Below are 23,659 nucleotides of genomic sequence, written 5' to 3'. Positions count from 1 at the left end.
TATGCATCACCAATTAGTATATCGTTCGTCAAAATGCAGTTACATAGGGATGTTGCGGTTATCCACAAGACCGATACCGGCAGCCTAAAATGAAAGATATGACTACGCAGAAATAAGAACGCAAAGATAAGAATATACGCATAATCCTTCGCGAGTTTTGTGTGATCTGTGCAAAGATGCGAGTCAATTTATTCTAGAATTATTTTAAATACATTTAGTATAATAGAGGAAAATATATTTTCAAATTATAGTGAAAGTTTACATTTAACAGGGAGATTTCACGGTTAAAAAATATTCTGAGAGTATAGAAATAACAATTATAAACCAGAGTAATAAAAATAATTGGAATAATAATAATAAGAATAATACAAATAATAAGAATAATAAGAGTAATAAGAGTAATAAGAATAATAAGAATAATAAATACAACAAATGTTCATTCGTTATTGCAGGGTTCCGCAGGGTTGCAGAAATGTTCAAAGGAATCTTTTCCAACATATCTGTAATAATCTTTCGCATATTTGAGTTGTAATTAATTAGTTATAAACAATTTTCCATTTCATGTTTCAGTACGAGATCTCGGAACACATGATTCCTGCCGTTTTCCCCATAAGAGGCAATGTAAAATCCGGCAAGAATCAATTGCTGTTTTGACGATAGTAGCACCCCTCGCTGCAAAATCTAGAAGCTCCGTTCGGAGTCCGTACAGCGCCAATTAGTCTAGTGGCAAAACGCTGAAACTGCTAGCCAAACGGTGGCGCCCCTTGCGGTGAAATCTAGAAACTCCGTTCTGAGTCCGTACAGCGCCATTAGTGTAATGGCAAAACGGTGAAACTGTTAGCCAAACGGTGGCGCCCCTTGCGGTGAAATCTAGAAGCTCCGTTCTGAGTCCATACAGCGCCATTAGTGTGGTGGCAAAACGCTGAAACTGCTAACCAAACGGTGGCGCCCCTTGCGGCAAAACGTTGAAACTGCTAGCCAAATTACTGACAGACGATTTTGGCTAACAGTTTGAGCGTTTCGCCGCTACATTAATTGGCGCTGTACGAACTCCTAAAGCGAGCTTCGAAATTTCGCCACAGAGGCGAACCACTTGTCACAAATAGCGCTATTTTTAAATTTTCAAAGAGCTTTGAAATTCGTGAAGTAGGATTTATATTCGATGAAAGAAATTATTATTTTATTTATTTGAAATAATTGTGATATTCTTTTTGGAAACTATATGGTGATCTAATTATCAGCTCTGAGTCTTCAACCAACCTAAACGTTAGGTTGTGTCATAAAGTCGCTCGTATATGTTTAAAATGCACGATTTCTTTGCGTGGCTTGCTGTTATCAATTCTCAAATTTATTACACAAGGAAATACGTGAAGGACGCTGATAAACGGAACGGCAATAAACAGAAGAACATTTAATTTTTCATAAATTTATTTGCGCTCCGTGTTATCGAACTACACAAATTATGTTGTAAATTATTGGTCTGTCTGTGATTTTCAAATTTCACGGTCTCCCCTCAACCATCATCATTCCTGCTCCCGTTTCTAATTTTCTTCGCGCAAAAACTTATCGAGAGAATTCGGCACGCGAATAAATGCATTCTAAAGACGTCTTTTGTTTCAGAGTAACAAATTTATCTGATACGGACACAATCGTTTAACATAGCTATACATCTTCGAACCTGATCGACGTAACGCAATCGAATAGAAACGAAATCATACGTAATAAAAATGTACATATTTCATCGAGTATATGCACCTAATCGTAAAATGGCACGCGTCAAGGCTCTTCAAGCACCAGTAAATAGACTATCACTCTGTAAACTGAACGAGTTCGAGTTGCTTTCAAACACATAATATTAACAGTAGAACGTAACAAAATTAGACAATTTACGAAATCATGCTATTTAACAGACGGTACTCCGATATGATCTCTGCTGTTTGCAACTGAATACGCCATGCAGCACGACGGTGTGCGAAGGAAAAGCCAAAATCTTTCCCTTCCAGAACAAATCCGTGGAAACAAATATACAGTATTTTGCAATTTAACTTAAGCTGTCCTAAAGATAATCATGACCTTAGCCTCCTACGTAATAGTAAATGTTACCGGAAAGTACAAACATGTAAAACGTTCCTCGGAAAATTCACAACGCATTGTTAGAAGTTCAAATGTCGCCCCGTAACAAATATATTTGCTTCACTGTTCTCTTAACCGTTAGGGCCACATCATTATTTTTTCTTCTTTTTTTCTTCTAGAACGACAGTCCAAATTTTTGTTGTAACATCGCTGTAGTACCATTCACATTTCTGTCTCTTCTAAATTATAGTAAAATACGGCTAATTTCTTATGAAGCTTGAGTTATACTTTTTATCTCGCGTGTGGCTTAACGGATTAAGATTTTGATATTACTGACTTTCATGGACAAAGTTCAGTTTCAAATCGACTACATGGTAATTACTGAGATATCTGAAGAAACATTTGCACGGTACAATTAACATACGCGTGGCAATCAACTCAACTTTGTTCATTTCCTATTATCCATTCATTATGCGTAAATCGATTTATATAATTGAACTCGACGACGGATTCCAAATAGGTACAGCTAAAAGTCGAGATGTCTGTCGTTTCCACAACAAGTTACGCGCAACAAGTACAAATCAAAAGCTGTTTATGTACGATTACGTTCTAACGAGAATGGATCGTAAGTTGAGCATCCATCTAAACTGTCTAGAGTTGTTACAGTAAGGCAAACAGTATTACGTAGAAACAGAAAGGGAAAATTATCGCCCCCTGTGTACGGCATAAATTCGCTCTCGCTGAATTCGTTATCATGGAACAATCTCAAGCTGGATCAACTGGATAATCATCGCCATTGCTGAACACATTTTTTTTTATTTTTTTTTTTTATTTTCGAACCTCCGAATTCAATTTTCGAACTGCATGAATTTACTCGTCGCAAATACGAGACGATATTCGTTTTTATGCGGGAAGTCCAATGATTCCCGAAATTTGGCACAAACGTTGGCTCTAACGCGTTCACTTTTTTCCAAGTTTGTTTCTTTCAGTGGCAATTATCATCCAATTACCTCGTACGCGAACATCCCTTTCCCTTTGAATTCGACATCGAAAGAAATCTGACCTTCGCAACACGCGAAAATATAAGGTTTGACAAGTATAGGTAGCAAACGAATCTCGATGATTTGTTTCATCGTTAAAAGTGTTCTCACGTTTTGTCCTCGCGGATTTTCATTTTAGAATGCAATCAGTTTTCCTTTTCTATGGCACACCGTGCCAGGCACAAGTTTCCCTTCAACCCTCGATCTCGCTTACGCAATAAAAGGCGTACCAAATAGAAATTTTTATCAAATCAATCAGCGCACATAAAACACATAAAGACACTTTAAAACTGTGCAAGTATGTGTAAACTGCAGATTCGTAAAATCTACGAAATAAATTAAGTTCATGTATCGCCAGCCCACGTATTAAATAATTCCCACTTTATGTTATCCGCAATATACACTTTACCCCCATGGATCTCTTACGCGTCGGGAAAATCACACTTCTCTTCTTCTTCGTCCTCTTTAATGAAATAATCTCATTGGTTTACGACGATTTAAAATGAAAATTTGCTCGGCGTTATGAAAATCATGTAGAATATACAGTAGAACAAATTATTACGTGAAACGACGATCTTGTAAAAATGATCAGAAATTCTTGTCAACAAAATATGTTTAAGTAATTCATGATTAGCATCGATGCACAACATAAAAATATTCCGTAAGAATTTGAAAATCAACTTTTATTTACCATAGAAATAAGTCATTACTGTGCATTACAGATTACAAGCAATCATGAAAAGTAATTTTTACCGTTTTGCAAGTTTCTCCCATAATTGCTTCTACTTCGTTCACCGTATTGCTCTCATACAGTCCGAATCCATGGTGTACAATATAAAATACATTCCACAACCATTGACGATAAAAAATATATTTTAGGGTATTCTTGAAATTGTTATAAATTAATTGTAAACGCGATAGATTCACATATTTAATCGCAATAAATGATAAATGAACAGAAATAATCGTTTAAGTGAATTTCGTTTGATGTACATATACACTTTTTCGTTATAAATATAGCTAAAGAATGTAACAGCACATCTCTTATATTCCCCCCTCACGTGATCTCGAAAATACGGCCGCGTTTATACGACGAATGTCACGTGGTCCGGATCGAGGCAACCATTATCTTCTTCAATGCTTTCTACAAGATGCAACAGCAATAAACCGATAAACGCGGCCGTCTTTTAACAAAATGCGTCCTCGATCCTACTATCACAGTCAAGTCTCCCGTTCTTTGTAATTCCACAGTTTCACCGCAAATATAATTAGCACTTCGCCCAAATGTGTCTTGCTTTACATATAAGAACATATGTGCAATCGTATCGAAATATATTAGTGCTATGAGATATACAGAGTGCACGAGTTTGGTGTCAAGATTCCACGATGTAGCAAAATGGTCGATTAGATAACACCTACGATAACACCTATTCAACAAATTTTCAAACAAAAAATTTTCACAAATCTTTGCTAAAAACGAACCACTATTATACCGACCGATAACATGATCATAATTAAATGACAGAAACAATATTGCAATACGCTATAAAAAAAATGAACAAGTATTTCAATCATTATAAGGAAAAGAAACGCTATCTCTACCGGTAAAATATGATACGTATGTACATAAAAGGTAAAAACGGGTAACGTTACGAAAAGCTTTAACATTAGAAGGTCATCTGAAATCGTGGAACATTTAATTAAAGCATTTTCTGGGACACAGCATTCGTGTGACTTCTGTGTTCACCTACTCGACCCACTTAACGCGCTGTGCAAACTTGACACAAACCCTGACACGAACACCCTGCATTTCGCGAACACTTTCGCGCTTCCTCGTCGTCTCGACTCGATGAAAAAGGAAAAGGAACCAAAAAATAATCCCGCGGTCGTGACACCGACACAACGGTGATGAAATTTTGTAGGAACACCAGTGTGCGCGGGAACTGCAACCCTCGTTCGCAAAGGCGCAACAATTCGAATGATCGAATCAGCCAAAATTTAGCGCGCAGATCGCTTCCGTAATACCGCGCGGGCACGCAATATCCGTTTCACGTAATCATCTTCCACCACGTAATCAACACAGAAATCTTTTTGTTCCATTGGACGCGGAAAGTAACCGTTGCTCGCTCTACGCTGCAGAACACCTGCGCCAATTAAAAAGATAGTGCCCCAACTAGTTCGAATACATAATAATCAACAAGTAATCGCGAAATATGCATTACTCTATGTATATATATATAGCTTTCTTTTATATTATTTGTATTTATATATATATATACCACTTTGTTCAGTATACCCTTGCCGTATGTGGGGGCATATATGTATATATATAATGTATACATATATATATGTATATGTGACTAGTTCAAATAAAAAAAGAAAGTAAACAGACGAAAATCCCTTCGTTCGCCGTACGCGCTCTATATTAATCTTGTGTGTCGATTGAAAATTAACATCAAAATACACAACGTACAATTGCTTTACGCGGGCGCGTTACGCGCGCATACAAATAATATTGTTTACATGCGGTTTCGCTTTGTATCTCTTCCCGCTTTCAAGCATCAGTTCCTCCCGTGGTCTCTTTTAATTAATACCTGCAAGCGTGACTGAAAGTCGAATCGAGTTACGCATACGCGATCTAGAATGATCTTATACAAAGTTTTCCCTACTTTCCGTCGTTTCTCCTCGTTCGTTCGTTCGTTCTCGCGCGCTCCTCTTCGCCTGTATTTTTTGTTGTTGCTTTCTTTGTTTTTTCTTTTTGTTTACATAATCCGTCGCGACGGTTCGCCGCGTAACGACGCCATTTCTATTTTCAGAGCCGCGGAAGTCTAGGTTTACGCTAACAATAATAATGCCTATTTTCTTGAGGACCGTCGAAGCGACTTTGTCAATTAGTCGGTCGGGCCTGTGATCGCGCGTCGAAATGATTCACGCGGACAACGAAGACAACGACGTTATTAATTAATACGAGACGCTTCATACGCTAGCGAGGCGACGGGGACTCGTATTATTTGGTTGCGTTAAATTATTCAGCCTTGCCGGGGGCTAACTCGGAGCGTCTTCGGGTTCCATCGGACCGGCGGACACGGCCGGGTCTGTCTCGCTGCTTTGGCTCATTGACACGAACTGCTGTGACAACATCTGCAAACTCTGTCTCACCTGGAACGATAACCCAAAGGATCAGTGTTTATCATTCGACGACAACATCGAGACAACGTCAAGCTCCTCTGTATGTATTCAAGGATACAGAGTGTTCCATTTTAATTTAACCATACAGTTATTTCCAAAACTATAGTTATTTAACGCTAAATCATCATCATAATGATCTGTGTGTCATATTTTTTTGTTTTAAAGTTATTGAAATATTAGATTAGATAAATTATATTATATAAAAATGGCGAAAGGTCTAAATTAATACAGCCTTATCAGGATTATAAAGCGGTAGTTATTTTCAGAGTTCGGCGAGTTTAGTGTTAAAAAAGTGTTTCGATTAAAACTTGTTTGAATTAATAGCAACCTCTGTTTCTTAAATGGAATTGTATGTTATCATTTAGTTGAACTCGAAAGTAATTAGGAGACCATTTCAAGATCCCCTTTTCACCGTTCCTCTTGAAACGCAACCAGTTTTATTTGTGACACCTCTAATTAACACTGTACAGGGTGTTTCGCTTTATTTTTGTTAACGCAATTACTTTTGGAACCGTTCGTTATTTAAAGCAACGTTTGAAATAGAATCGAGGAAGGTTTCCAGGATATTACCTTTATTATTTGATCAAGATTTGTATTTAGATAGTGCAAAAGCCGATCCTGTGTGAGACGTTCCGGCGAAACGAGGGGATGGTTGATATACGCTGTGTGTAGCCTGTCGATGCGGATCATCATCAGAGCCGCAGACACGTAGAGAGCTGCTAACAGGGCTACGAGAATAGTTATCACTGTGCTTGTTTTCAGTCCATCTGTGAACAAGGATAAAGAGACACCGGATCTGCTTGATGTTGCTGGGATCGATGGTAGCACCACTTGTGATTCCTTACTGAAAATACAAAAAGGGAATCGTTAATTTTTCTATTTTAAAACGGTCATTGATGTGGGTGAACGATGGCGAATCGTTTCATAATTCGCTTGAACTTATTTTGAAAGTTTTATCCTTTCTCTTTATAGATTAAACTAACCATATTTAAAAAATTGCTCTACTAACAGATAAATGTAAATTAAAATAAAACTTCCTCATTTTTAGACCAGTGTTGAAAGGAGGCATATATTCATATTATCAAGGGCGTTCATACCGAATATATCTTTGTTCACACTTTTTGTGTTGGTTACTTTATGAAAGTAAAGCTAAAATTTTGCTCGATGTTCCGTACAAAAATCTTCCTTTTCTACAGTATCCTTATGCATCAAAAACTATATTTTAATTGCCCTCCATTTTATCAGGCTTACACGATTGCATACCCTCTGAACTCTCGATGAAGTTGTTTAAAGACTACGTTGACAAAAAAATTGATACATAAAATGCTAAATAATCCTAAGCATACTCGGTTGTATTTTTGTTACATTTGTCTCCTCATCGTCTACCAAACTAATTAGTCTAACATCTCGACAAAACTACTTTCCGCAGCTATCGTATCTTCAAGGTGAACGAAGATGTTACTGTAAATGCAAATTGAGGCGAATGGGGATGATCTGCGTGAATAAACCGAGGAACGGTATTTACATTACGGGCTGCGGTAGACTGAGCCTGGTGATAGGTGTCAGTGAAACACCGTCGGTGTCGGTGCAGACGGTCGGCGGTCTTGAATTAAGATCCGTCCCGCTTTCGGACATACTGGAATCATCTTCCTCGTGATTCACCTCGGAGTCGTCGACCACCGGCGTGTCCGGGTTGTTCTCCAAAGGCAGAACCGGCTGCGGTTCCATGGCAGCGTCCCAAACCTGTTTCATCAGCTTGAAAGTCGAGTCCCTCGACAGAAGAGACCCAAAAACATGCCTCTCGCCCTCGGTAGCGATCGCCACCGCATTTGGAATGATTCGCGCGGTCTTCTCCTTGCTGATCTTTAACACCGAGGTCGTCGGAATCAGCAACTTCGTTACGTAGCCGAACACATTGCTGTAGAAAGCGAAGTAGTTCGGCGTGATGTAGAGGTAGCCTTGGAGCAGGATGTCGCCTACCAGCGCGCAGCTGTAGTAGTTCAATACTCGTTCTTCCGCAGCAACCTGGTGACCAAACGGTTATCGAAATGCCGATTAGAATGATGCATTGTAACAACGTTCGATTCGTTTTACTTTCTAGCGTAATGCGCAGGCTTTCAAGTTTCTTACTGAATCGTTCCACTTTGCAACTGCGACAGGTAGAAGGTTAACGCGGGCAATATTTAATAACTCATAAGGTGAACATCGTGGTGTTCTGATAAATAAATGTCCAAGTCCAAAGATAATCGTGTGTACCGGCTTCTTAAAAGCGTTATGTAACTATGCAGATTATTGCAGATAATTTGAGCATTAGTCCAACATTCATGGCGCATAATTGAATGGAAATTGTTTTTACTTTTAACATTGAACCTGCCCGGACGAAATGCATTTCGAATGAAATTTGAAAGAGAAATATTTCGAATAAATTCTGCGAATGAACTTCAAAGGAGGAATATTTCGAATGAAATTTAAGAGAGAGAGATATGTTTCGAATAAAATTTAAAAGAGGAATACTTCGAATAAAATTTAGAAGAGAAATATTTCGAATAAAATTTAAAAGATAAATATTTCGTATAAAATTTAAAAGAGAAATGTTTCGAATAAAATTTGAAAGAGAAATATTTCGACCTCACTTTTGAAACCAGATAAATTCCCCTTAATTGACGCTCGGCTTGGAAATGAAAATGGACAATTTGCAAAGAGGAAATACGATTATTCGAGCCTCGCGGTTCGTTTTTATAGTTACCGATTGTCAACGATTATGAAAACGACGAGTCGCAAGGCTCGAATAATCGCATCTCCTGTTCCCAAATTATCCATTTTCGCGTACAATCTGTGCGTTAATTAGAGAGAATTTACTGTAATCGGACTCGCTCGTTCTCAAAACTTACCGCAATTAACACTTCTTCAACCGTTCCGAATTACCATAAAGTTTAAGATTTTCACTACAACACCTCTGTAATCCTGCAAGGAACCCTCAATATTTGCCGACATGGGTGTACATTCGACTTACAATGAAGTAATTCACTCGAAAACACTTCTTATTTCTTAAATGTAGGCGATACTTCACTTGAGCTATATACGAGAGTAATTAGGAGACCTCGCTGCGCCGGAGAAGTTTGATTTCAGGTCCATTAGTACCTGCGCCGTGATAGCAGCATCGAAGCCGTTAGCATTCCAGACACGTTGTGTCGCCTACGACTATTTGCTTTCGTTATTTTTATAAGGAAATATACCGTTCTACGTGAAAACAAAAAACTTGAATAACGGCCAGATAAGATACCGATTCTAAGCATTGAGGCCCGTTATCAATTTGCACGAATGGAAAACTGACCTACAGGTGTCGTAAGAGACGACACTTTCAGATAGTACTCGCGATTCTGTAAAGTGTCGCGATATATGTAATACATACTTCAGGGTTAGACGAAATTCGTTCGGATGACGAATAACTGCGTTTAAGCGAAAAAAGCTTGGTTGAACGAGGATCAAATTTTTATTAAAACGGGCGAACGTTCTTCAAGTCGCACAGGTAAAAATGGCATTGCGAAACAACGTTTCATACGTGGCAATAATCAACGAACAATTATTAATTAAATTAATTACTCAATCAATTATTAAACCAATTATTAAATCAATTATTAAATCGATTATTAAATCGATTATTTTCATTCGCAAAGACGAATAACATTTTATACGCGAGTGAATTATATATTTGCGAATAAACTGTTCGGAAATAAATGATTTGTGAGCAAACTAATCGCGAGACCAGCAATAGTATAAGTATATATAATATATAAGTATATATCATATATAAGTATATTTATTAAACAAGCAATAGTATAACACTTGTTTAGAAAACAAATTATTCGCGAATCAAATTAAATAATTACCTAGATAAAAACTCACTCGAACAATCCCCAAATCCGTCTATAATATTTATAGTATTGTAAAAAATACTGAACAAAGGTTACAGAGGCTCTCACACCTACAATCGCGCACGATAAAACTCACTTACATATCGGCAGATAAAAGTCGGCAAATGTTCCCCAACAGCTGCGTCGCATTTGCCAATTATCGTGCCGTCAGCATAATTGGTTCTTCCGTATCGAATGTTCGACTTTTTCCGAATGTCTTCTCACCGTCTCGTATCTGACTTTGATACGCCGTTTACGTTGCAGATCGCGAATCGCTCGAAAATTAATAAACTCTATTTAATGTCGGAGAGAACGACGTTTTCCGAGTTGACGGACGCGATACTGTCTCATCATTCCATCCAGCACAAACTTGACAGATATTATCTATTACATAAACGTGGCATCGTTAAGTCTCGAGCTAGTTTTAAACTAATATTTGCGAGAGTCGAGAAACACAAGCCGATTTCGTTTCCGTCGGAGATCCACTATCTCGAGCACTATAATTGTCGCTGTATTTTCTTTGTTTATGCTTGTACGTCTAAATAATATGTTTACCGTCAATTTGTCCACATTTGCGTTTTTACTTAGTTCGCATTAATTTTAACGCGCGATTAAACATGCGATGCCATCTGTTGCGAAACTGTCAAACTCGCGAGCTACTCGATGATAAATGTTTTTTAATTAGACTGCGGCTTCTTGCGCATACATTTTCTGCATTAGCAACAAGAGATTAGCGATATTTCAACGAAAACCTAACAGAACACTGTATTTCTCTATTTTTATATTAGTAACAATAGAACGTAGAAATATGCAAATATATTTTTATTTTCGTGTTCGTTTAAATATCAGAAAAAGATGTAAAAGAATATCTGGTCTACTTTAGCTGAGACACCGAGTATATTAATCCTTTGCACTCGAAGCTATTTTAAATATAAATCCAAAATAATTTTTCTGTCTTATATATAATATAATAATAATATAATAATATAATATAATATAATATAATATAATATAATATAATATATAATATAATATAATATAATATAATATAATATAATATAATATAATATAATATAATATATAATATAATATAATATAATATAATATAATATATAATATAATATAATATAATATAATATAATATAATATAATATAATATAATATAATATAATATAATATAATATAATATAATATAATATAATATAATATAATATAATATAATATAATATAATATAATATAATATAATATAATATAATATAATATAATATAATATAATATAATATAATATAATATAATATAATATAATATTATTTTATATGACAAAGTGCATTTTGTGATTTATACAACAGTTTAACAATTTTTGGAATCTAAGCTTTGATAATATAAAAATGATTTTGAAGCCGTGATATAACAATTTTAGTGGTGCCTCGAAGTCGCCACTCGAGTGCAAAGGGTTAAAAAAGAAAATCCTAACACCGTATCGTATTTGTACATTTCTATTTTCTAATATACTCTCTAATGTACGTTCTAAATTGTTTAAAAATTATGAAAAAACATTGCAATCCTTGAAATTGATTTTTCGAATTCACGTTTACTTTGTAAAAGCTGCCTACTCCGAAGCTGTGCATATTTACAACAATTCTACCCCTTGGCTGGGAAAAAATAATTTCTCTTCATTGTCTTGAATTTTCACTCTCTGCCTTTCACGCGTAGACTCCGTCCCGTAAACTCGACTCTTCAAGAGCGTTTCGTGGCAATCAACGTGACCTACGCTGTAATTTGTACTAGACGTTCGTCGAATTGAGAGGAAAAAATTAAAGGTTCCCAGAAGGTACAACAAACTGGAACGACGAGCGAGCTGCGTGCATTGTGCTCGCCGTCCGCGGTTCAAAGGTTAAAAGTAAAGAAAACCAACGGCAAGCCCGACGATATGAATTCCGGTGAAAGGGTTGGCGGAGACGGCGTCGTGTGTACGCCGCGATCTAATTAACCCTTTCGCTACTACGGACCACTATAGTGGCTTTCCATATGATGCCACTGAGGTACTACGGACCACTATAGTGGCTTTCCATTTGGTGCCACTGAGGTACTACGGATCACTATAGTGGCTTCCCATAAGATGCATTATATTGCATAATGTTATTTCCTCTCATACTGTAAATTAAAGAGCGCGTGCTAAGACGTTATAAAATACCCTGGAATACCCTTTATTTATAAATACCCTTTGGAGAAAAATTCATCCAATTCAAACAGCTTAGGTTCTCCGCCGACCGCCGCGGAGTACCGACTTCCGCTGACGATCGCCGTCGCGTAGCGTGCAGTGATGTCGCAGCGCTCTGTTCAGCAGAAGTACCGCGACGGAGAACCCGCCCGTAGCGAAAGGGTTAAGGGCGGCGTCGTGAAAGTGACGTAGGAGAGAACGCGCGCGGATATAAAGCTTTCTTTCAATTACCTGAGAGAAATGCCTATGGAACTTCTTCTGTCTGGCGCTGCTGGTAGTCGTTGGCGAGGACGTGGACGAAGATTTGCTAACCTTTCCTGGGGCGACTGGTACAGCACCACCAGCTGCCATGGATGGTGTACTTCTGCTGAGCGGTTTAGAAAGATGACTGGAACACAAAGTGCGGGAACCGTCAACGATCCTGTCCAACTAATCGTGACGCTTCTTCTCTCGTTTTTCTCGGCCGGCGATCGAAGCGAGACCGCGAGCCGGCCGAACGTATAATTATGCAAAATGATGTTTTATAAATTCGCGGACGCCCGACAATAAAAGATGTCCGGTAATAAATGGGATGATAAATCGGCGAGTTCGCCGTCTTCGTCAACTAATTAACTTTATTGCTGAGAAATGTCGCTTAAATAAATAATAACGTGAAACGTGTGCAGTAATTTCTCCGTAATTCGCGCTCAGATCGCGCATAAAAATAGACAATTTGCGTCTCGTTTTCATAGTTGTTGACAATCGGTTACTGTAAGAACGAGTCGCGAGACTCGAATAATCGTATCTCCTCTTCCCAAGGGAGAAATTAGGGAGAAATTAGTGTACTGTGGACACCTAACGGGTTAATGCGTTACACGTTACTCGAATTCTCTGTTCCATAGAAATTCAATTAAAAAAAAACGATTTAACGAATTCGTTATCTATTCGTAATTGATTAAACGAAACCGAGAAAGCACTTTTATGGTGTTATGATCATCGATCGAGTTCAAATCGTCCAAAGTTAGGTTGCAACGATTCAGTGTAATTAGTTGTTCATTTTTATGTATTTTCATTTTATCGTATACCACTTGTATATTTTCGATTTTCCCGATTATTAAACGAAAATAAGTTACACAGTGGAAACACATCTTTATCGTAGAATGTTTCGGTCGATAAATAAAAATAGTAGACTTCTTCATAAATAAACAATAGATAGCAGCACTTATATCGATCACGGAATGGTTAAACGAAATCAAAAAATACAAAAAGTTGAATAAAATAATTAATAAATTAATAAATATCGAAATCAATTGTTCCTTGTTTAATTATAATAAACATTGTGCAATTTTAAGGCTAATGGACTTGCGTTGATTGGCTCCTGAGCATATTACTGAAAAATCTTATTCGTAAAGAATATTTTTGGAAGGTTGGACTAAGTTGAATTAATTTCGTTTAAGTAATCGACTCGAAGGATGAAAGAATAGAGTTCGAAGCGTAATTTTCTCTAGAATTTGCAAACTATGTGCTTGAAGAATTGTTTGAAGAGGATTATACGCTCTGATAAAATACCTTTTTCGAAGATATTGCATAACTTCTTTTACTATTTCAGCGACTGATTCCCCTTTATGGGACAAGGGAAGCATTGACTGTCGCAAATGCATGTTCTTCCACCATGAAAATACAACAACTATTGAAAAAGTGAACTATTTATGGGAAATTTCTTTCCGAACGACGTCAGAAAAATAACCTTTCTCGATACATCTGTACACGTCATATTTGCTCATCGATTTTTATACGTTATAAACATATTCAGACGCAACTAACTCTGAGAGATCGATACGAAATTTCAATTATCAATTATCAACTGTCAAATTAATATCGACTACTAACGTTTCTAACTATAAATTCGGTAAGAATTGTTCGGGAAAATAAATTGGCATATTGCATTTAGAAAAAAAAACGAACTGTGCTCTTTCAGCTGTTAATTCACAAAATTATATTACTGAACGAACAATTTTTCTCTTGTCCCATTTGATTAAAAAATTCTATAATCGATATCTGTCGTTGCGGAGAAAAAAGTTATATCATATTTATACACAATTTATATTTATATACAAAGAATATTAACTATTAAATATGCAGAATGACCGCTGTGTTGCACACATATTATGTATGACCGGAAATCTATTATCTTTAAATATCCTTCAGAACAAATGTCAATTCGATAACGTTCGTGATTGGAAAGTTACATCGAAATATCACTGAATTCTTGGAACGCTAAAATATGCACCTGCGACGGAACAATATCAGACTGAAATTTACCAACTCGAAGATCAAACCTCTCGACTTTTTTTTATAAGAGTGCAAATCTTCCGAATATAATCCCAGGTTCGTCGATCACCCGGTACATCCGCTCGAGCCACGAACGTTTTGCAACCCGTTTATTTGCTGACCAACGTAGGATAGATAACTCTGTGTTTGCGGAAAAATATACAGACGCATATTTTCACCAGCAGAGCGAAAATTGAATCTCGTATTTGCCAGCAGCATTTCGGTGTACATACTTTGCCTCGTTTTTTCGCCTAATGTTTCCTAGAACACGATCCGCGATATAGAATGCAAAGAAAAAAGGATATCGTTTAGTTGTACTTTATGGAATAAACTGTTATGTATCGCCAAATTATGCCAAATATTGTGGCAATCAATTTATGGCAATTTTCCTCCAATTAACTACGTTACAAAATTAAAGAATTACTAGATTATAATTGCAACTCGTTTCTACTTTTTGCGCGTTTGAACTTTTAATACCGACTTCACACTCGTTAGTGTACGCTGAAACCGTGATAGAAAATCGCAAATCGACTTTCGAAAGATCATTACAGGGAGAAGGCTTCCTTTTGTAAAATCGCGTTCGGATGAACATGGAAACAGATTGTTAGATTTTTGAGGTCGACTGAATTTGTAAAATTTCACATTCCGATTTGAATCTGTAACATTACAGATTTTAATTTGAATTTGTAAACAACTGACATTTTAATTTGAATTCGTAAACATCGGACATTTTAATTCGAATTCGTAAACATCATCTGACATTTTAATTTGAATTCGTAAACATCGGACATTTTAATTCGAATTCGTAAACATCATCTGACATTTTAATTTGAATTTGTAAACATCATCTGACATTTTAATTTGAATTCGTAAACATCTGACATTTTAATTTCAATTTATACACATTTCACATTTTAACTGTAACTTCTAAGATATCACGTTTCAAGTGGAATTAAAATTTCACGTTTTAATTTTAATCTGTAAAATCCCACACTTCAATTTGAATTTACAAAATACCGCATTTCAACTGAAATTTGTTAAATATCACATTTCGATATGAATCTCTAAACTGATAGAAAACTACAACGCGAATTTCCATGCAAAATATAAATTCTTCACATCGACTGAAAAAATCAGGAACTAAAAATAGCAAGTACATACAATAAATACAAACAAAATCACTTATTCTTCTAATTAAAAAATCCTACACGAAAATACGACGAATCCACCGCTTCGGTTCCAGCTAAACAATATTTCGTACGTCCGATACGTCAATGTTTCTGTCCCAGCTGTAGTTCAGTTTCTTAAATCCAATATATAATTTCAGCGGAGGGTATCAAGTCGACGATCTCGAGTCAAAGACCGTTTTCCGCTACACGTGTTACACAAGAGAAAACCAGATTGCATCCGGCGGGCACCGATCGACTAGAGAAAATACGATACCCGAGGCCCGCGATTCCCGCGATCTGTCCCCCCGTCATCTTTGCTCATAGATCGCGTCACGATCGCGGTAACGCTTTATTTCGGACGGTTACACAAAAGAAAAAACCACCTGCGGCTCTTCTTGCGAATCTTGATGCTCCAAATGTCGTTTCCCCAGACGTCGTATTCGGTGTACTGCGGGACCATGTTGGACCAATTTCGGGGGAACAAAGCGAACCTGACGGATCGTTCAGACCTTAGAAACCAAGGCTCCGCAGGATCGGTTCCGACAAAACGCGATGATCGGTCTTCCGAGACAGATGGAAGAACGGTAACGTCGTTGTTCGACGAAACGAAGCGTTTGCCACCGTTTTGGTGCACTGTCTTTAGCCGCGCGGAATTATTTCGACCGCTAATTGCGGGCCGCGTACAACTGACAATGCGTCGACTTAATAGAAATTAAGGTCGATCGAAGACGAACGAGGATGCGTGGAGAGCATATAATTGGATCCGCTGGAAAACATCGCGCGCGTCGATGTCTTCCCGTCCGATCGGCGACGATGCCGCACGCTGCGAAATGTAAGCAGAACGAACTCCCGCCTCGAAATCGAACAGTTCTGCCAATTCCGCTGATCTTGCCGATCTTGCCGATCTTGCCGATCCTGCCGGTTAGGATTGGAATTTCCGATGGCGCGATTTAAAGATCGATCCTCGCGCGATTGTCCCGCGCGCGACTTGCACAAATTATCGCCGCCTTTGTGCTCGATCAATTTCCATCAACAAATCGGCGGACACGTCGCGATAACGACGAGGCGTGAATTTCCAATTGATCGAGCTGTTGCACGTGCGTTTATTATCGCGATAAAGACGCCAAACGCATATTGTTGCGGCATATGTTTCCTTTGCATCTGGTCCGATCGTTCTCGTCGATAGGATACGGAGCTGCTGGTAATTGCACGGATAGCCGGCAGAAATTCCGGGTCTTCGAACGGTTTCCTTCGCGATGAAAAATTGGTATCGACCGTTCCGATTGCAGCGAGAAGACAATCGTAAAACGAGAACTGTTCCCGTCGTGCTCGGATCGCTGGTTATGGCAGCGTCGTAACGCTGCGCGCGTTTCCACCGAACCAGTTCTCGGCGGAACTATTTCCTTGCTAATGAATCTTTACGATTGCCGTGGTTTACTTTCCACTGCTTGGATAAAACAGTCACTTCGGAGATTTGTACGAAATGTTCGAGCACGATATCATTGCCTTGCGATTTGATCAGTGTCGCTAAACGAACGTCAAGATGCGAACGGGGCGTGCAGCGTAGGTATCGTCCGCTTCGTGTAATCACAGTTACATTAGAATTGCACTCGTGCGAGCTTTCGATCTCGTTACGTCATAATAGTCTGCAATAATGATTCACTAAGTTATCGCGATCGTTTATGAGGATCGGGAGAACGCCGCATGCAACAATGTCGGCGGAGATCACTGTTAGCGTATCGATCGTTTTCTACGCGCGTCGAGCATCGTACCGAGACTGACTGACGATCGCGGAACCTACCGCAAATATCCCGTTGATATCGATTAACACCTGCCGATAAAACACCTGGGAAATATCTTAACTTTCTTCTAAGCATTGATTTACGGATTCACGGTAAGCTGCGCCACGATAACGGCGCTATCTTCTTTTTGGAAATGACGCACCGGCTTCATGGCGGACATGCGCTTCTCGACCACAATAACGGCGTTAATTAGATTTTCGAAAATTGTAATCTACGTCTTGAACGTTTGAAAGACAAGTGAAATGAATTATGAAAGTGCTGTACGTTGACTCGACTCTAAATTATTCAACAATAAATTTGTTCTGTAAAAAGAGTTGCTGTTTTTCGTAATTGGACAAAGAAAATCGCTTCGTGAGAGAAGTAACGATTTTTTATGATTTTAACCAGGTAGATATTTCTTCAAGAATGTTGACATACAGCATCGGATAGTCTCTTTTTATCGTAATAGTTGAACAAGTTCGATTTTTAATGTTGTTGCCAAGTTTACGAATGGGACACGCAGAATATTCATTTGAAGTAATTTTTTCCTTAGCGACAATGCAATCCGTGGCTTTGTTTACGAGTTATTAACGAAAAACACTGGTCAGTGTTTTTTGTTATTATTAAAGCAAGTAATTATTAAAGCAACAGATTGCATTTAAAGCGACTTCAAAAGTTACTTCAAATAACCTCAGAAAGCCCTTATTTCCCGGAAGTAACATAATCTTGGGACACCCTATGCGTATTTTTGTTAATTTTTCCATCGGTTTCTTTTTATTGAAAGGATTCTTTTCTCTCGTGAAATGCAACATGAACGCGTCTCACAACATTAATCATTTTGTTAATTGCAAACAAATGCGTTATTAACCAAGACGTTAAATATTAACTAAAATGTGGTATTAGCCAAAGATGTGGATCAGATTTATCGCGAATTTAAAATTAATATAATATTTCATATGTACTTATAATGAATAAAAAAACGGTACTTATAAGATTAATATTAATATTACACGACAGTATGTACATATGTATGCATCGAAAGTGAAACTGTTCGCCACAGTTTTAAATAGTTTTCTCACCTGTCTATGAATAACCATATTCATATTTATGCGCGTCGTTTACGCGAAACAGTAGTAAAAGCATGCGTCGATAACACATCGGCGTGTCAGATACCATCAAAGTGAGTCGAGCAAACAATTGTCGAGAATATCATTGACTGGACGAATGATAGATCCACGAAGATCCGATACGCTACTTCCTTTACTGGGATAAGATCGTAGTGACGGAGCATAAAGTACAATTGACAGTCCGTTTATCTGCTACAGACGAACAGCGATAATCACAATTTATATGCAAATTAATGCGCAATAATATTATCATCCGCGACTTACGTTGACAACGAATGTATTATCCAACGTTATACATATGTTATTTGAAAACTTTGAACTTTAAGTAGACAATTGTAGATCTTTTTGGAGAAAATCTACTTTTGTTAAGAAATTGCGAATAACCTTTAATATAACATTACGAAAAATGGAGTTGTTTAAACTACGATTAAAGTGAAAGGAGCGGCCAAAATACTGTAACTTTTTGGAAAATAGTGTAACAGCTGATCGAAAGTCTTTAACGCTGAATCTGCTAGTCAAACGACCGGTTCCTCATTTTACAATTATAAAAATTATGGGAGCAACTGCTATGATAAAAACCGTGCGAAATCTAAATAAATTGGATCTTCTCATTTTTATGAGGCAATGAACATCAGTATTTTACTGTTCGGTAGATTCAATGTTTAATGTTGCTGCTGTTTCGTAAGCGATGCCAATTTTTACAAAAAGTGCAAAATTATGTTCCTTTTTTTTGTAAAAACCACCAACTTTGAAGCTCTGCGTATTTTTAACAATAACACGGCTATCAAAATTATGTCTATGTAACGACTCGTATGTTCTCTCTCTATCTTTCACGTAGATTGCGCCGCGTATCATTTTGAATAATATTGCAATCGTGCATATATCTATGTGTGTACAAGGGTTATCGATTAGACATGACTTAGAATAATCCGCATACGCAGCTGTTTTATTCGTCACTTTTATCAGGCAAGTGGTAATGAAATAGCATATTCCAAGAACGATTTGTGTTCGGATCTGAACAGGTGTTACGATATCTTTCAACGCGGTATCAGCCGACCGATCATTATCGAAATTGTCTAGGGTACTTTCGACGTTTGTTATAGAATTATTTCTCGTATGGCCAATTCTAAGAATACATTAGCCAATCGTACCGTCCATCATTTGCTCACAGAGTATTGAATGGTTATATTAACTGCCCTGAAATCTGTGATCTAATCTGCGAGTATCTCGAGCGTTGTCAAGATACAAGTACGTATCTCTTTACACAGGAATCTCGCCGGACTCTATACGCTTATAATAACCGCATAAATGGAATCATACGCAATGCGAATCAGTATTGTTATAGGCAGGATTATCAGGATTGTATACATTTATGAGCAGATCAGATTCAAAACAGTGAAAACGTTTAAGTAGTTTAAATAATATTGCGGATTTTATGCATTTATGACAAAAACAAATGGATCAAATTGAAAAGAAAATGAAAACGTTTAAAGAGTTTAAATAATCCTGCGGATTGTATGTATTTACGACAAAAATAAATGGATCAAATTGAAAACAATGAAAACGTTTAAAGAGTTTAATAGTCATAAATACTTATAGATGCTATTGTATTGAGTTCAACTCATTAAAATGATTAAAAATCGTCGTAAACATGTGTTAAGATCCTGCAACATGTATACAATTTTTATTTTGCGTAGATCCACGATCTAGTAATAGATTAAATTTTGATCGCACGTATCTCGCAGAACTATGGTTAATTCGTATCCTCCTCTTACTTAATGTCAACTAAAGGGCCTTAGACTGTAAATAAATCTATCATTATTATTATTATTATTATTATTATTATTATTATTATTATTATTATTAATATATTGACTAAGAATATCTTACGATTAAGAGGCGGAATAAATGTCGGAACTCTTCCTGTTTCTTGCTGCCGACGCTCACTTTTATTTTGCATAAAGATCCACGGTCTAACGATCAATTTAGATGAAGAATGATACCGATCGCGATATTTCATGTCCATCGCTCACGCATTCTGCATAATAGCACACACTCGTAAATCCATGTGTATGCAAAGCATATTACGCGAATGTAATCTAGTATCCGATAAATATGTAAATAAATGAATTTTATGCACGCGTATACGTTCGATGGAAATACGTACTATAATAAGCTATGAAACACCATATTGAGAGGAAAAATCAGTGATGCTCGGATATTAATGACGCTGTGTTATATTATTCATGTTCAGTCCAGGCACGTGTGCCAGAAAATTCCGGAAGAACGGTAATACCAAGTAATGAACTGTGGGAGATTTCGAGGAGATTACGAAGTCATATAAACAAACATTGACAGAGTTCCAGATCGTGACTCATTTGTGAATCATTCGGGCTGATTGGTAAGCGAAAATTTACAGTACAAGAGAGGGTACTTACCGCGATTATATCTCCACCAACTGTCATTTGAACGCACACAAGAGCGACGAAGTATATTATCTTCGTGATTTGAACATTCTTTCATATACATATACATACACGCGCCGCTCCAAAAGTATATAGAGAATGAAGTAAATGAAATAAATTTTCAATTAAATTTTTGATTAAATAATAATAAGTAAAAAAATTTTTAATTAAATAAAATTAATGAAATAACTTTAGAAAACCGATAGTTACGAAGCTGTTATAATTTCTTTAAAAAATTGTTATAATTCTTTCAATTTATTTGAAAGTTAATTGTATTAAATAGCAACAAGTACATATATAACGCTAATTTCATAAAAGAAGTTACATTTTCTATTCATCAATATATTCACCGCGTTTTTTAATTACTTCCCGGACTTATATATTTAAAAAACGTATCGAAACTGCAACAAATGCGATACCCAACGAAATGCAATAAATGTGCAAACGAATTGCATAAGCGTCAAAGACTTGTAATTTGATGCGTACCTTCGACAATATGACGCCGTACAACTCGCATGCACAAATTACTGTTTATACTAAAGAAGCAGGTGCTCTAATGCTTTTGGTGGGAGTTGTATGCACCGTTCATTCAGATAATAAACTTCAACTAATCTTGATCAAACTTTGACTAATTCTCTACACACTATATACGATGTAAAATTTGTTTGTCGCGGCGATTTGTTGAATCGCCTGTTGAACGTAAACGTTATATCGCTGATTGTCCGTTAAAAAATGGCTAAAGATAGCGAACTCGAACGATTAGACGTCGAATGTTTGTATCTACGTTTGCGATAAAAAAAAGGCTAAAACAGATACGCGATTAGAATTTTATCTTTCTTCTAGTTTTATCGAAGCTGCTTTTAAAAGTTCGGAGTTCAAGTAAATAGTATACTGTTTCCGATTAGCCTGGCGATGAAAAATTTCCATAAAAATGCGTAATGCATCGATGATCAATCACATTGGGAATAGCTATTTAAATCTGGACGTGAATAACGTGTTTGCGTCGCTGCTGAGAATAATACTAATTGAATATTCACTGGTTTTCCTACACGGGAACCGAGCCGGCAAGGGTTAACATTGGTTGATGACTTTCCTCGAGATAATCCCAGCTGCAATTCTCTTCCGTTTATGACGTTATGCAACCACGTATCGCAAATAGTGACCCACAAACTACGAATGGGAGAACCGGCGATCAGCCTAACCCCGTTCATCAAGGTCGTTTGTTAACTTCGAATCATCGACGTCGGTCGAAAGATGCGACAAGAACCCACATGTCGGAGCGAATTGTCCAATCACGATTCGAATTCCACTGCTGACTGGTCGTAATAGAGTAGAGACTCTCTTATCTAAAGGTTTATTGTTGTAATAATGGAATAATGTAATAATAAAAATGTAATAATGGAAGATAAGAAAAGATAATAATTCAGATAAGAAAAACGTTACAGTATCTCTGCAACACTTCAGGTCGGATAGCTGCTCACAAATAGACGGTTGATATCTTTATGCAAAATAAAAATTGTCTAAGTAACTCGTAGAAGACACAAGCTGCAAGAAAATGTCTTTTTTCTTTTAACTAGTTAGCTGCTTTTGCGAAATATACTCGTCGTAACACAAAATGTTGCTATTTTCTGAAAAAATATTGGCCCTATAGAAAAATGTTTCAGACGAAAGATGTCCATTGTTTTACGTAAAAAATGACTTTGAAATTACTTTGAAAATGCCTACGCATGGTCACATCTTTCAGATTAAAGTTGCTCAAATTGTAAGAGTCTTTTACAAGTAACAATCGAATAAATTTCTTAATCGAAGCATACAACGTAATAAAAACGGCGAGAGGTTTGATTTAAGTCAATCTTGTCATTTTGATCGAGCTAGTTTGGTGTTGAATAATCTGTTCTCTAGACCCGGATAAAAAATTTGAGAACATTTCTTTTGCCAAGATTTGTCCAGTCGTTGCAATTTTCGCAAACATTGTTGTACTCGTTGTAAATTATCCAGTCCATCGTCACGAGAAAATTCAACTCATCCAGTTCAATTCGAGAGAAGTTATCGCTAGACTGCGGATGTTATACACTGATAGGAAGATTGAGTAGTTGCAATTTAAAATAGTAGAAAGATGAATAGAATTCAAGAAGTTCCAATGCATAATCTTGGATTAATCGAAATCATTACCAAAAGCAAGACCTCGCTATTTAGGTTCCATTCGTTGCAATCGACGCAGACAATTCTTATTTCGCATAAAAACCCGCAATATAGCTATTACCCTTTAAAATGGTATCCGAATATCAACGTCACTGTATTTCGGTACGACAACGTTCCCTGGATCTTCTCCAGCATGATTGCCGAAGCAATCTGTAAAGTGCTCTCCT

At 37.0% G+C, this 23,659-nt stretch overlaps 1 protein-coding gene across 5 annotated transcripts in view; it reads right to left on the bottom strand.

The window, feature by feature from the left end:
• Nucleotides 1-1,410: 1,410 nt before the first annotated feature.
• The window catches only part of LOC117229568 (uncharacterized), a 107,245-nt gene continuing 84,996 nt past the window's right edge, over nucleotides 1,411-23,659 (bottom strand). For all 5 annotated transcript variants that reach the window (XM_076520188.1, XM_033486117.2, XM_076520189.1 and 2 more), the window contains 4 exons: nucleotides 12,670-12,826; nucleotides 7,828-8,327; nucleotides 6,873-7,146; nucleotides 1,411-6,272 (listed from right to left, as the gene is read on the bottom strand). In XM_076520188.1, the coding sequence (XP_076376303.1) occupies nucleotides 6,159-6,272; nucleotides 6,873-7,146; nucleotides 7,828-8,327; nucleotides 12,670-12,826 (1,045 nt within the window). In that variant the 3' untranslated portion in view covers nucleotides 1,411-6,158. The remainder of the gene's footprint in view (nucleotides 6,273-6,872; nucleotides 7,147-7,827; nucleotides 8,328-12,669; nucleotides 12,827-23,659) is intronic.

This window comes from Megalopta genalis, chromosome 3, assembly GCF_051020955.1.
Source record: "Megalopta genalis isolate 19385.01 chromosome 3, iyMegGena1_principal, whole genome shotgun sequence".
In the NCBI taxonomy this organism is placed as follows: Eukaryota; Metazoa; Arthropoda; class Insecta; order Hymenoptera; family Halictidae; genus Megalopta; species Megalopta genalis.
The sequence above is the reverse complement of the archived record's forward strand: the minus strand, read 5'-3'. Positions and strand labels throughout refer to the sequence as shown.